General features: G+C 41.7%; 1 protein-coding gene across 2 annotated transcripts in view; it reads left to right on the top strand.

The window, feature by feature from the left end:
* csgalnact1a (chondroitin sulfate N-acetylgalactosaminyltransferase 1a) overlaps positions 1 to 15618 on the top strand; it is a 38497-nt gene that overhangs the window by 6441 nt on the left and 16438 nt on the right. For both annotated transcript variants that reach the window (XM_074617511.1, XM_074617512.1), the window contains exons 3-5: positions 8000 to 9254; positions 12568 to 12784; positions 14843 to 14944. In XM_074617511.1, the coding sequence (XP_074473612.1) occupies positions 8438 to 9254; positions 12568 to 12784; positions 14843 to 14944 (1136 nt within the window). In that variant the 5' untranslated portion in view covers positions 8000 to 8437. The remainder of the gene's footprint in view (positions 1 to 7999; positions 9255 to 12567; positions 12785 to 14842; positions 14945 to 15618) is intronic.

Raw genomic sequence — 15618 nt, 5'->3', positions numbered from 1 at the left:
AAATACTCAAACCGATTAGTTGATAACCAAAATAGTTGGCATTAAATTAATAGTTGACAACTAATGGATTAATCTTTCAGCTCTACATTGAAAATGATATTCATTATCGATAAATTGTCTATCTATCTATCTATCTATCTATCTATCTATCTATCTATCTATCTATCTATCTATCTATCTATCTATCTATCTATCTATCTATACATCTATACATCTATACATCTATCTATACATCTATACATCTATCTATCTATCTATCTTTTCTATTGTACATTCGCTGCTGTTGCAATGACCCATTTTCCCCATGGGGCCCATTAAAGTTTCATCTGATACCATCTAACCCAACTGAGAAGAAATGGGAACACTTTGAGGACCAACGCAGAGAAAGGGAGAAGGGAGGAGGGAGGAGGATGAGGAGGAGGAGGGTGGTGAATGTTAACACGGGTCGCTTGTAGTGAAGTAAAGGAGTGTAATGTGGGTTTTTTTAAGGGCCCTCCAGATGGCACGTCGACAGGAAGGTTCCGGGGAAACCGGCCCCTAATGACTGGGAGGGTGAATCACCTGAGGGGACAAGAGACATCAAAGAAACCTTTCTCTGCTCCTCTCTCTCCCTCCTTCTCCTCCCACATGCTCACTTTATACTGACTTCTTCATTTTCTCCTCCCACACCATGTATCTGATCCACTTAATAGTTACCCCAAGTAATCTGTGGGCATAGCTTTTCTTTTTTCCCCCCACTCATTTTAAAATTTATCTTAATTAATCTCTCCTCACTTCTCCTCTTTTCCTCCTCTCCTCGTTTCCCTCCCTAGAGGACATTCCTCATTTTTACAGTGAGATAGCTGCAGGGCAGGTTCAGACAGAGCTGTCTGAGGGAGAAGAAGCCCTGACATTCACTGAGGCCAGCATGCACATAAACGCGTTAACATCCTTGACCTGTAACAAATACACAACCCGCCAGAGGCTATAGGGAGACGGGATAGAGAGACATAAGACAGACAGTATGGAGCAGAGTTTAAACATGCATGGTCCTGCGGTTTATAAGGTTGTTTGTGATGATCGCAGAGGCCACTTACTTAGAGAGAGTGGATGTGTGTGGGAGGAGAGGGTGCTGTTTAAAAGATTAATGCATCCACGCACTCTCATATAAACATGTGTGCATGTTTGGATGAGAACTGTGAGAATTTTTTAATGACCATAACAGTGGTTCTGCATGTTTTAGTCCTTTACAGATAATCATTGTGCAAACCGCTGCAATTAAGAAAACTGAGCATACTTTGCTTTAGGCATCCATTGGTTTCCATTCATTACTGTACAATATGAAAATCTCTTAGCAGTTTCTCTCATGTTTTAGTTTTAATATCAAGTCTGCATTCATTTTTGTCAAAGTTAAATTATTGTGAGGTAACGTGCAGACAAATCAGTCAACTCTTAAAGGGGAACTCCTTTAATTTTACACCTCGAAATGAGTTTACTCATCGTTGTTGAGTACTTCTCAGCCTGTGGAAACAGTTGTGTCATGTCTCTGGTTGTGCTATCTATAATGATGTCATCCGGGGTTATCTCAGCTTGGGTTTACAGTCTACGCGTTTAAAACAAAAAGTCAGTGTTACAATCTGGGTGGGCATGGAGTTTGAAAGACTGTTTATCAGTCAGGGATGGGCTCACAAAGAAACGCTTTTGGTCGCTTTAGGATTGTTTTTGGAGCTTGACCGCTTATGGTGACTCATAGTAAGGATATATTGGCTGTTCTCATACACCATTCATAGCAATACCTATGAAAAGTAATGTACTGTGAGTCGTATATATATATCCCACAAAATCAGTCCTTGTGTGTAATCCACATAATCGTGAACCAGGAAATATAAAAAGCGACAAACGCCGCATAAAGAGGAGGTCGGGGTGGATGTGTGGGTCAAAAAAACACCAGACTTTTGCCCTGGAGACCGGTGTTCCCCGTGTGAAACCAGAAGTCAACATGGATTTGTTTGTCACATAACTTCCGTACTTAAGTTGTGCCACTTCCAGAGATATTTTAACCCAAAGCACGATCTTTTCCTAAACCTAACCAAGTCGTTTCGTTGCGTAAACCTGACCAAGTTGTTTCCTGTGAAGACGGAAGTTTATTTTTAAAAAGACTATGCATGTAACGGGCGGAAAAGACACGTGCGTTACGTGTTGCTGGACATTCATAGGAAAACAAAAAATTAGGAATAACTTTTCGTAAGATATCCTGTATACTGTTATGAGGATACGTTGGTTAAATATAGTTGATAAGAGAGTCATTTCATGATTTATAGTTCAGCATCGTATTTCTCTAGCACCACCACAACACTAGGCGGATTTATAGTGTATGATCAGGCCGTGTCATGCTTTAATTATTTCTTTAATTCACATTGTGATATGAAGTCCGGCCCGGCTCATTACTGAATATGAGACTATTCCACACAGCCGCCGTATTTACGTCGTTTTGTCCGCTGTGCTAACTGTTGCAGAGATCGCAGTGTGCAGAAGGTTTTCAGTGGAAATGACTTTGCTAGAGGTATGCACAACTTTAAATCTTGTATTCCTATTTTAATTTTTCTCTCTCAAGTGCGAAACTCTAAATCAATAGAGTGCCCCTTTAAACTGATTAACCTTGCAATGATTATGTAACTTTGGCAAACATTAATGCAGATTGGATGTTCACTGTGATGGATTATACAACTCAAACACGTTTGCTAATAGATTTTCTTTGCAGAAATGAATGGAAAACAATGGCTCTCAGGAACAGAAGGAAACATGCTTTTAAGAATTATGTAGAATTTGCGGTTAAAGAGCGAAAACATGCAATCACACTGATAAGATCCTTTAAAGCGGATATATCTTCTCTGTGGTTTTTGGTCCTGTGGTTGGTTTTCACACACCCACTCACTCACTCACTCACTCAATTAATGCATCTGCAAAGTGTGTCTTCCTTTGAAGAGAACATATACTGTACAGTGGTCTCAGTGCATACATTATTCTTCATATCTTGAATATATTAAATTCCAGCAGGCGCTTTAAACCCGACAGCAGGGCTGAGATGCTCCATTTGTCATGATGAGAGAGGGTCACAAGGTTGCTTCTCAAATGCCTCAGACATTTAAAGGTTGACCCGTGAAGGCTGTAGTACAGAGAGGAGACTGAACCTGTCACCTGTGTGTGGTTTCTGCTGTACTAGTGTGACCGACAACCAGAGATGAGATGAGGCAGAGAAGAAATTCATTCTTTCTGTTTTCCGACGGCAAACTCCCGCAGCTCCTTTTTTTCTCACACCCTATTTTTTCCTTATTTTCACAAAGATAAACAGCACCTCTAACAGGTGTTAAGAGCGTAACGTTAATATTATTTCTGCAAATAGCACAGACACACACATATTCCCACATAGATACACACTAATTGAAGCACACACACACACTAATGCCCCATGGGCAGGAAGCTCTGCAGCAGGAGGGGAGGAAGTGATTTCGGAGGCTGAACCAGATGCTGCAGAGCTCTGTTTTGGAAACATCTCTTGCCACCAAAATACTTAATCATTCTCTTTCTCCTCTCTTTTTCTTTTTCCCTTCATGACAGCCCAATCATTTATTTCATCTCTCTGTCTCTGACCCTCTCCCGCTCTCGTCCCTGCATCTCTATTTCTAGCAGAGAGAATGAAATATGTGATAAGGGGGAAAACACATTTATCAGTTATGTCATCTCCGGAAGTGGAGGAAATGTATCCTCTGCCTTGTTTCTGTGTTGGTAAACAAGCCCGACAGCGTTTATGTTGCATTTAGATTTATTAGGTCTGTTATGCAAAGTGGATTTCGGAAAATGCAGTTCAAAGAGATCTTTGATAGAGGATGTGCCGGAACTGTTAACCAAACACCATGGTTCACAGTAAGCGAGGGAAGTCAAAACGGCAACTGTTAGATGTCATGTCATGTTCACTCTCGGTTTCTGTTGCTATTTGCTGCTACTGATACTGTAAAACAGTGATAAAATAATATTGTGGGCAGGATGTTGGTAAGGTGTCAAATGCAAAGTCTCACATTCGAATTATGTCATTTCCTCTCAGTCTGGGTTTACTGGAAAGCTTGACTCACGTGAGGCTTAAGTATCTCATCAACAAAGTTTTCTGCATAATGTTCAAATAACACAGAAATAAATTGTAACTCAAGTGGAAAACTGTCACGGGGAAACTGCTGCACAGTCGGTAATAGTCATGGTTTGTGAGGCTATAGCTAAGTGATAACATCAGCCTGCTTAATGATCATGCAATCATGCTGATGTTTAGCAAGTATAATGTTTACCATGTTGCATGCATGCTAACATTTGCAAATGCAGTTTTGCAGCCATTTGGTCTTAAAGTGGACAAATTAAAAATGTTTCCCGATGATGGTGATAAAAGTTAGAAGTTATGATAGTTCATCCTGAGGGTGACATGGGTTTCTGTACAAAATTGCAATGGAATTTCACATTTAAAACCACAAATGTGAACCTCATGTTGGCGCTAGACAAAAAGTTGGGGGATTGCCAAAATTCATAAGGATAAATCTTCTGGGGAAACACAAATGTCTGTTCAAAAAATGCCAATCCAGCAATTATATGTTGAGATATTTCACTGGGTAGGTGAAAACTTTGACCTGCTGGTGGTGCTACAGGAAATGTCAGGGGATCACCATAGTAATCAAGTTTCATCCCCTGGGAACCATGAATATCTGTAGAAAATTTCATGGCAATCTATTGAACTAAGGAAACAATTTGGTTTAATGGAAATACATAATATTTCGTTTTACACGAACACATGTTCTTTCAGTAAGTCCTTTAAAGATAAGCATGAGCACAAGTACGGTAACACAAAGCAGGAAATTACAGACGCCTGTTTCAACATCGCAGCACCAATAAAATCAAACATGATTATTTAGCAGCCGGTGCTCCTGTGTGTTGCAGCCATGCCTGTATCCCCACGGGGAGTCAAATAACCAGGACTGAATCAACTCATTCATTCCTAGTGAGGCTCAGTGGTTTGACTGTGACTCTGCTGCTCATAAACCTCAGGCAAAACCGGCTGCTTTTCAGCGATGACACTTTTTCTCGTAACTTAACAACAGAGGGTCTGTACTTCTATTGTGTTTGTGATGCATTTTGGCGATTGTTTCTAAAAGTAACACATCTCAGCAGCGTCACAGGTGAAGATATACAGCGCTGTCAAATGCAGATATTCATCATTGTTGTTTCAGTATCATGTTTTACATTATAATTTGTTAATTAGTTGATCAAGAGAATAATGAATTGACAGCAATAATGAATATTTTTTTAAAGGAATAGTTAATTATAATTGAATATCCTTGGGTGAATAAGAGCAATTTGAAGCCATCACCTTGAGGCAATTTGTGACGTGCATTTTTCTGATATTTTACAGACAAAATTATGAATCGAAATAAAAAAATCAACTTATTAATGATAAAAGAAATAACATACTGTATAATTATTGATATTTGATAATGTTATATGTGTATATTTAGAGACAGATTGGCATAAAAGATATGTTAGATGTGTTAAATGACTTTTATCATTCGTTTAGAATTAATAACTATAAGTGATATGTGTCTTTTGATTGTGTGAAGATGAGCATGTTGCTATAGTCTGCTCCTAACTGAGGCTTACTGTAGATAAAAATGCAAAGTAGTGCATTTGTTGCCTAAGTAAAAAGGGCATATTGACCTTCACAATGTCAGAACTAAGTGGATGCTTTAATTTGTTTGAATGGCTTCTGGTTCACTGGCATCGACGTGTAGTTTGTTACAGGAAGCCATGAAACTAGGAAAGTCAAAGTCATCTGGGAGAAGTGATGTAATTATTTAAATGTTCCCAGCTTATGATCACGTGGATACGAGGCTAACGAGCCGCTTGTGAACCGACCAAAGAAAGTGATTAAACTACCGCCACCACACCATTAACGCGATGCCATTATGGACTCATATAATGACATCATGAAGATTTTCCTGTAAGTGAAAGGATGATACTCCATCACAGCAGCCATATTTTGCTCTCCAGCTCTCTCACTCATCCACTTTTCCCCCCGAGCACCCTCTCCTCAAACATTTCCGAAGTCGGGCAGCGGAGGTCCTGCTGGAGAGACGCCCTGTCTCTCCTGATTCAGCCGTCTGTTAGAGCACAGTCCAGTATTCACTCCTGCCACATACTAATCCTTTCATTAGGGCTGGGCTTCAGGCTGCCCTGTCAAAGAGCTGACTGTGTGCGGAGTCAAGAGAGACAGAGGCTGATACACAGAGATACATTTACAGATATGTACTGTAAGTCAAACACTGAAACGCCTTCCCACAAAAACATATATATAGTATAGGCATACTCAAGACTCACATTCACGCTGCCAAATACACCTTAATGTATTCACCTTTTCTGTACTGGTGGAGGATAGAAGACAGCATCTACCCTCTTGTGGCTGTATTTGTTAATGATCACATTATGATCACATTTTTTTTGGCTTGGGACCCCTTAAAATTAAGTGACTCTTTTTCCATCTTGGATTTATTCATTTGAAGGATTTTTAGAGGCCTTAAGAGATTTAAGTATTTCGCAAGATATAAACAAAAGAAAGAAAAACAATGTTATGAATCATCCATCCATCCATTATCTGTCACCGCGTATCCTATTCAGGGTTGCGGGGGGGGCTGGAGCTGATCCCAGCTGACATTGGGCAAAGGCGGGGTACACCCTGAGACTTGTTATGAATCAGAAATATTATTTTTCTTTCTTATTCCTTTACAAGAATATGTAAAACATTTGGGAAATATGTTTATTTGGTTTCTAACTGAGAGTTAGATGAGAAGGTCGATTCCACTCTCACGTCTCTACACTAAATATGGAGCTAGAGCCGGGGGGTGCTTAGTTTAGCTTAGCTTAGCATAAAGACTACAAAGCCTATGGAAAGGAGGCTGGGTCACAGGCGGACACGGGTCTTGAGGTGTCGGGTATAACGCATGCTCAGTGTAACTGGAAGCTGCGGTCGTGCGTTGCGATTGGCCCAATTTCGGCGAGTGCAGGCGAGATTTTACTGCGCATGTGTTGTACCCCCAAATAAAAGACGCGTGGATGACGCGTGACCGAGCTTCCTTTCCATAGGCCTTGAAAGACTGGAAACGGGTAGCCTAAGCAGCCAGCATGGATCTGATCAAATGTAACAAAATCTATGACTTTTTGTACACTAACAAGAATTTTGTGAGCTTTAGAGGTGTTTGAAGGTTGTAACCTTCGGACAGAGCCAGGCTAGCTGTTTACCTTTGTTTCCAGTCTTTATGCCAAGCTATACTAACATGCAACTGAATGTAGTCTAATATTTAAAGCAATAGTCTGACATTTTGTGATATATGCTTATTTGCCGAAAAGGTAAACCACTCTCGTATATCTGTCCATTAAATATAAGGCTACAGCTCCGTCCTAAGCTAAAAAAAAAAAAAATCCACTCAGGATGGGAGCCACTAATTGAGCCTTTGTATCAGTCATTTAAACACCACATTAAAAAAAGCCTCATGATGAGTGAATTGGTTTTAAATAAGCAAGGGTATCATTTCGGAAGAGACAATGTTTCTCCAGAGACACTGTGTTTAAATAAAAGTTAAATAAACAAATAGAGAGCAGTATGGCACATTAAGTCACCCGCTGTGTATACACTGCAGGCATATATATATAGATATATGGATGTGTCCCAGTTGCTTTCCTCTGTATCCAGTGAACACACTCACAATAACACGCTGTCATCTGTACAGCACACACCCTTGCACTCTGCCTCATATTCTCACACATCAGTGACAACATTGCGGTCCTGAAGGAATGCTTAGCTTGGCAAAGGCAGTTAAACCGTTTGTCAAAGTGGTCTGGCATGTTTCTGACTTTTAAATGATACAAGTAATGTTGATGGGATGGAGTTTGTCTCACAAACCTTTTTTTTCTTTTCTGTTTTCTTTGTCAGGAAACCAACATGAGGAAACCGCCGCTCACCACAGAGGATTTGCTTTCTCATTAAGCATAGCATTTTTGCTCCTGCTTCATCTGGGCTGATGTGAAGAGGACGTTATGGACTGACTGAGGGAGTCAGCGAAACAGATGAGTCACATATGAGTGGTAGATGATGTAACAATGTTTGGGCCTGCGTCGTCTAGCTGACCATGGAGCTAATTGGACCGTCAGAAAGGGAGAAAGTGTTTCTTCTCATACGTTCATTTTGCCAATGACAAAACTAGTTACAATCTCAGGCGGCGGAGAGGCAATGACCTAATTCAGATGAAATGACCTCATACTGATAAGTAGCCGGCCTCCTCGCTGGGTGATGGAACATAATCACAAATGGACTCTTATCATTGTGGCTGCAGTGTGTGAGGTTACATGATATTTCTGTGTGTGTGATTTGATGCTACATGCAGCCATGTTGCGGCGTGGACTGCTTGCTTGGGTCTCCCGTGTTGGAGGCGTGCTGGTGCTCCTCTGCTGCTCCCTGTCGCTCCTCTACGTGATGACCTGCAGTCCGCCGCACTCTGATGACCCTCCGCTGAGCCACGCTCTCCCCCGTGCTGGACTCAACCACCCCAGCCTGGGGGGCACGGGGCCGGGGATGGGAGCAGGAGCAGGTGGGCCAGGAGGAGCCCGACCTGGGCCTGCTCAAAGCGGTGGACCTCCAGGTGCTCAATCTTATCAGGTGCTCCTCCAAGAGCGCGAGGAGCAGCACCGCCTCCACATCTCCTCCTTGAAGAAGCAGATAGCTCAGCTGAAGGAGGCGTTGCAGGAGCGTAGCCAGCAGCTGAAAGGAGTGCAGGAGAGCCTGAAGAGAGCCAACGGGGGCCCAGCAGAGGGACAGGAAGCTGGGGCTGGGGCACAGGGAGGTGGTCTCGCAGACACTCAGGGAGCCAAGAGCCAGCAGGCTGACCTCCAGGATTTCCTGCGGAGCCAGCTGTCGAAGGCCGAGGTGACCGCCGGCACTAGGTTGCCCAGCGAGTACGCGGTGGTGCCCTTTGAGAGTTTCACCCTGCAGAGGGTGTACCAGCTGGAGATGGGGCTGACGCGTCACCCCGAGGAGAAGCCCGTGAGGAAGGACAAGAGGGAGGCGCTGGGGGAGGTGCTGGAGGCGGCCTTGCACAGCCTCAACACGCCATCGTCCCAGCAAAACAGCAGGAGTGCAGCAGAAAAAACTCAAACAAGCAAAGTGTACACACCATCTGACTTCATAGAAGGTGAGAACACATCAAATGTCTCCAGGAAATCATGTTTATGAACAACTAATTTGCATCATATAGAAATAATTAAAAAATAAATGCAAAAATATAAATAAATTGAAAAATTAATATAAATGTATATAAAAATAAATAAAAGGGAAAATTAAACAAGAGTAAATAAGGGAATTAATACAAAGATAAATAAATAAAGAAACAAATTAAAACAGAAATACCAATTTATGTCACATTTGATCAATTAATTAATGGCTACATTTATTTTTAATATTATTTCTGCTACATTTAATGACATTTATTTATTTATTTATCGAGTCATTTATTTTTTTATTGATTTATTTTTTATTTCGGCAGGTTCCGTCCTCCATAGAAGAGGACCCGCTCCCTGTGTAGATATGATGGGTTCATTCTAAAACGCTTTTCTAAAGCAAAAACACAATGATTCGTAGTTTCAGGCGATTATACACTAATGAAAGCATAAATGCTACACACTGGCCCTTTAAGGTTAGGTAATTATCCTCACAGTAACTTGAAGCACGAGATCTTTCACCAACCTTAACCAAAGTGCTTTTGTTGCATAAATCTAACCAAGGTTTAACCATCACAAGATGCCTTACCCAATCAGAGTACATGTTTGAGAAATACAGATGTTTATGTTGAACCAGCTCAGAGTAAAGTGTGTTATCGGCAACCTCACTCTGTCTGCCTTGTAGATAATAACAATTTGTCACGACAACGTAACCGGGAAAACACATTAGTACTATATAAATGCAATTTCCTGGACGCATTTTTTCTACATCCAAACACTCCACTCCGCTTTCTTCTTCAGCCTCGGGTTACTTTGATCTCTTTCTTTTTTGAACATGAAATATGTGAGTGTGTTTGTGTACAAGTACAGCCAGGATATCCTCCTAATTTGTTCTGCTCATCTCTGATCACAACCTCAGGAAATGAGCTCCTCATACACAGAGGAGCATCTCTTCAAACATGGTATTTTAGTGTGTATCTGCTCTTCTGAAGGACACCATCTTCAGTGTGCGAGTGGGTGGAGGTTTTAAAGTGAGCAATATAGGCTTGTAGTCACTATATGGAGCTGGTCCCTTTTAAGTGTGTTTATATGACAGTGATTTGAATAGATGTGCATACATTTGTGCGTATCTGTTTGTGTAAATAGCCTTCACAATTCCTGCACAGAAAAGCAAGAGAGTGCAGCTATAGCTTTGAATGAAATAGCAACTCACTCCTGCGAATATTTTTTTGCACTTAATGCTCTTTAATGGACTCAGACATCGATTTTAAGCGAATCTTGAACAAGCAGCGATTTATCCAACCCGCCAGCCAGACAAGTGGAAGTCTAGATGGCCGGACTGACAAAAGCATCTTCAGGGAGCTTTCAGGCCTGCATTGGCAAGCTAGTGAGCTGAAACTGCACACAAACAGAGGAGGTATGCAAAAATGAACTTGCCAGCCACTGAATTCTGTCCTTAGATAGGGACAGAAAAGTGCAGAAGGAAGAGACAGGATGTGAAGGCATTTAGTCTAAATTGCTCAGCCTCTTTACTAAATGAAAGCTTATCTTGTCTCATCAGAGGAAGCTGGCCAACTTAACAGGAAGGCCTTAATTCAAGCTGCTATCAGACTGTAAATCGTTGCCTCTGTTCTTCTTCTTTTTCTGACTTGCCCTTCACTTTTTTTATTTATTTTTTATCTGCTCTTTTTCTGTCATCCAAGCTCTGTTGTCTCTTTCCAGTTTTCTTCCTCTTTCTCTCCGTCTGTTTCTCTTCTCTCTGGTCTCACTTCTCACTTCCTGTACTGCATTTCCCTTTTCTCTCTACCCCCACAGACCTCAGCTGTGCTGTAGGTCCATTTGCAATAATCCTTGTAATGGCAGAGTAATTGAAAAACAACTTGTCTCTGGAGTAACAAGCTGACGTAAGGCCTGTAACAAGAAAATTGGTGTGGGTGACCAGAAGAGCTTCTCTTTCAGTGCATGTGTGTGTGTGTGTGTTATATGTGTATGTACAGTTCTGGCTCTTTGCCCAGCAGCAGCTGAGTGCATGGACAATGTCTCTTCTGGCCTCAAATGCCCTCTTGTCTTTCCCCTCATATAAACAAAGTATCAGTCCGTCTCAAGCTGATGCTAAAAATGTGATGTTCCCTTTAAAAAAAAAAAACGATGTTTCTTTTTTTTAGATATTTTTAAAGATTAGATGCTAAAAACTAGCAGGGAAAAACATGATCCTTGGCACAAACACAGAAATCCTCAAGGGATTTAAACAAAAAGCCGCACCCGAGAGAAAACAAGAAAAGCCAAATCACTGCGACGGAGAAAGACGCAGAGGAACTACAGGCACAGAAAGTCAAATCTGACTAAAAAAAACTCACTGTGTACAACAAAAATAGTCACATTGTTATTGCACTGGGTTACATTTACATTTCGCTGTAAATTCATATGTTGGTATGCAAGTCAATGTTAACATATAGGACTGTCCTTGACCAAATAAATTCTTAGTCGACTAACACTCTTAGTCGACTAATCCATTAGTTGATTTAATTGACAGATCTGTAAATGTGTTCTACAGGACTAGTTGTTGTTACCCCTTACAAGTAGGGTGATCAAGTTAGGGATGGCTTCTTCTGGGTTATCAAGTGGGTGCCCTCTTTCCTCAGTCTTTCGCTAATAGGCCCATACACCTCCAGAGGGTTCAGCAGTGATTCCCCCCTAGATGCCACCGCTCACCTGGGTGCCCAGGTGGAGTCTTTGCTCGTCATCCAGAGCCACTGACTGCCTTTTTCAGCAGCTGTGGAGAGCTCTTTAACTGCTTGCAAGTGGGCCTTGCCTCGGACTCCTATCTCCCGGAGTAGCCTTGATGCTGATGTGGCTATGAACCCTCTGCAGCCTATCTCGACTGGTGGGACCTTTGCTTTTCAGCCACGTTGCTTAGCGTCAGCTGCAAGCTCAGCTTCTTGCGCTCGTAGGCCTCCTCCGCTGCCTCCTCCCAGGACACTGTAAGCTCGATGATGTAAACGAGACGGAGTGGGGCTGACGATAGCACAAGTTCTTGTCTGAGGTTGATTGATGTGATCTCAGCTAGGAAGCAGAGCGATGGCTTAAGTCTGCCACCAAGAATCACACAAAAGCACCACTTTAAATCTGGAGTTATATCAAATATTTTAAACAGGCTTAAATAGTAAATATTACTGTTGTATATAAATACAGCTACTGATTATCACAAAAAGAAACATGCACGGTGATTGGCACTAATATCTAAGTTTGTTTGGTCATGAGTTCATGTCTCTGTCTCTCACCCATCAGGTATCACCCGTACAGAGAAGGACAAAGGGACGCTGTACGAGCTGACCTTCAGAGGGGAGTCCAGTAATGAATTCAGGCGCCTGGTCCTCTTCCGTCCCTTTGGGCCACTGATGAAGGTGAAAAACGAGAGGGTGGACACGGCCAACGTCCCGATCAACATCATCGTCCCGCTGTCCAGACGCACAGACAAGTTCAAACACTTCATGCACAACTTCAGGTGAGAATTCAGATTTTGTTATTCTGTTTCCAGCTGTTAGTTGCAAACTCACACAAAACAATGTGACATAAACAGAAGCACCACAATGAATTATTCAACGCGGTTTGTTGTGTCACACGTAACTAATTCAGGAAAATGTGACACTGACAAACCCAGTTTCAATTCCAGTTTTGCATGTTAATTGGGGATCAGGGAGACGTGGACGAGATTAGAGGAAAGAAAATTAACATCTGAGAGGCTATTTTTTCCTTCTTCTTTTTTTGAAGGAACATTTAATTAATATTTTGAAACTGCACATGTAGTGTTATCAGTTAATTTATTTTGCCGCTGGTTAGCATAATCAGAATGTAAACAAATCTAAGAGATTTAAATGATTCAGACTAAGCTCCCAGATCCCAGCCCAGTTTTCATCAGTTAGCACATGACCACAGGAAATGTAATTTCACACTTATACAATTTTAATGCATGGAGCTAATAAGCATCTCAAATATACCACATTATATCACAAATAGATCCAGGCTAGTATGTGATTAAACCATGGCGGATTTTTGATAGAGAGGCTGATTCTCTGCATGAATGAATAACTGCAATCATTTAAAGAAATAATTCACATTCATATTTATATTTAAGCAGTCAAATCTCATCAGCTAACAGCAAAGCATGCTCGCCTCAGCTCCGCAGTCCGTCTCCATCAGCTGAGGAAACATCCTTCTTAATGTCTGGGATTTATTGGGCGGCCGCTGCTGCTTATCACAGTTCTTTTTACATGGTAAATCCTGCTTAGTAGCCGTGTTCAGCCCATTAAAATACCCCCCTGGGCAGACCAGCAGCAGTTGATATACAGCGTGGCAAGAAGTGTACTTACTTGAAAGACTCGGCGAGTCGCTGAGCAAACACTTTACCCTCATCCATATTAAAGATGTACCAGGAGAAACTGCGTGTGTGTGTATGTGTTTAGGAGGTGATAACGGAGAGTAACTGCACATTTATCAAATATTCTTTATTCACCCTGAGACTGGAAAATAGCAGCATTTCTTATGCACTGTGATATATTTCCCCTAGTGCAGAGATAAAATGTGAATTCACACAAACACAGACAAACTACAAACATTTGCAGACGGGCACTCTGGAGTTTAAAAAATAAGAAAATATTGCTCTTACAGTACTGCATGAAATAATTATAAATGTTTTGTTTTTTTCTACTTTGTGGTGCCGGTGACAAAATGAAGAATGCCTCATCAGATCCCAGAAAAAAAAAATCAATTAAGCATTTAGAGCGAGGCTTTAACACAACAGCATCCATAATGACAGTAGAAATCGTATTATTCATGACAACTCAGTATCCTCTGCACGTATTGAGTCATTTTTAGGCATTTTGTGTTTATAGTTGTGTTTTATGAGACATATTTCCCAGTGTGCCTTTGGGGAAAATGTGCTCTGGGAGAGGAGGTGAATTATCTCCAGCACGTGCGTGATATATTTGACATTTGACATTTGGCACAAAGTGCCTGCGGGCATCTCCCACCTGGTCTCCCGTTTACTCGCGTACAATCTCTACCCTGTGCTGTGTCAGAGTGAGTAGAGCTGAGGATTAAAAGCTGAGAATGAAGATTATTTCCATTGACAATTAAATTGGCTGTTATTTTTTCAGTTAATGAATTAATCCTTTAGTCTATAAATGTCAGGAAACAGTGAAATAAAAATGTTACAGTCACCCAGATCCTAAGGTGATGTCTTTTTAATGCATGTTTTCTCCAGCAAAGATTTACAGATATAAAAACTGAGAAAAGCAGTAAATCATCACATCTGAGAGGCTGAAACTAGCAAATGCCTGACACTTTTTCTTGATGAATGATTTAAAGGATTTGTCAATCAGTTATCTGAGTTGTTGTTGGACTAATCATTTCAGCACCTGACAGACTAAAACCTCTAAACCAAGGCCTTCTTTTTTTTTTTTTACAAACCCTTAATTAATCGCAGTGCTCTTCCTTCCTGCTCAGTTTGAGAACGCTTTCATCCATAATGTTCCTTCCTGTGTGTGTCTGTTTGTACGTACAGGGAAGTCTGTGTACGTCAGGACGGCCGGGTCCATCTGACGGTGGTGTATTTTGGGAAAGAGCAGATGAGCGAAGTCCGCAGCACTCTGGAGAACACATCCAGGTGGGTTGGAAGCACAGCCAAGCTTTAAATTAGAGGCCAAAAGCACAATATGGAAGGCAATTTATGTAATGAAATGAACGCTACCGCAGTCACGCACCCGCTCTCAGAAGCAGACGCTGTAAAAATGTTTCCACACATACACCAAAAATCTTCACGTTCTCTCGCTCTCATGACACACACACACACACACACACACACACACACACACACAAACACACACCTCCCAGCTCGGCGTCCTGCCACAGCCCGTCATCTGTCTGATGAATAATGGAGCAGCGTGCCACCCACACTGAGGAGCTGAGAGCCACCAGCCAACACAGATAAATTACAACATGCCTGTGATCATCCCTGACTCATGGTAATCCTCTCACATGGACCTCTCGACACCCACACCTCTGGAGACGACCGCTGCCGGCTGATCAGACGTCAAATCCACCCTGGACTGAGCCTCAGATTCCCCAAGGGGGACGCTTGTAGATTTCACAGCCCCGAAGGTTTTCGTGCGGCCTTGATACAGTCGGACTGTCTCTAATATCACACAGCGTCTCTTTGGGGGGGAACTGTAAAGATGAAAAAGCCAGCGTTAAATACACTTGAAGTGAAGAAGATGGCAAAAACAGAAAGAGAAGGAAAGAAGAACATATAGCAACCCAGAAGTATTATTGATTTTAGTG

This window comes from Sebastes fasciatus, chromosome 19 (assembly GCF_043250625.1).
Source record: "Sebastes fasciatus isolate fSebFas1 chromosome 19, fSebFas1.pri, whole genome shotgun sequence".
In the NCBI taxonomy this organism is placed as follows: domain Eukaryota; kingdom Metazoa; phylum Chordata; class Actinopteri; order Perciformes; family Sebastidae; genus Sebastes; species Sebastes fasciatus.
Note: the sequence above shows the minus strand (reverse complement) of the source record. Positions and strands in the feature narration are given on the sequence as shown.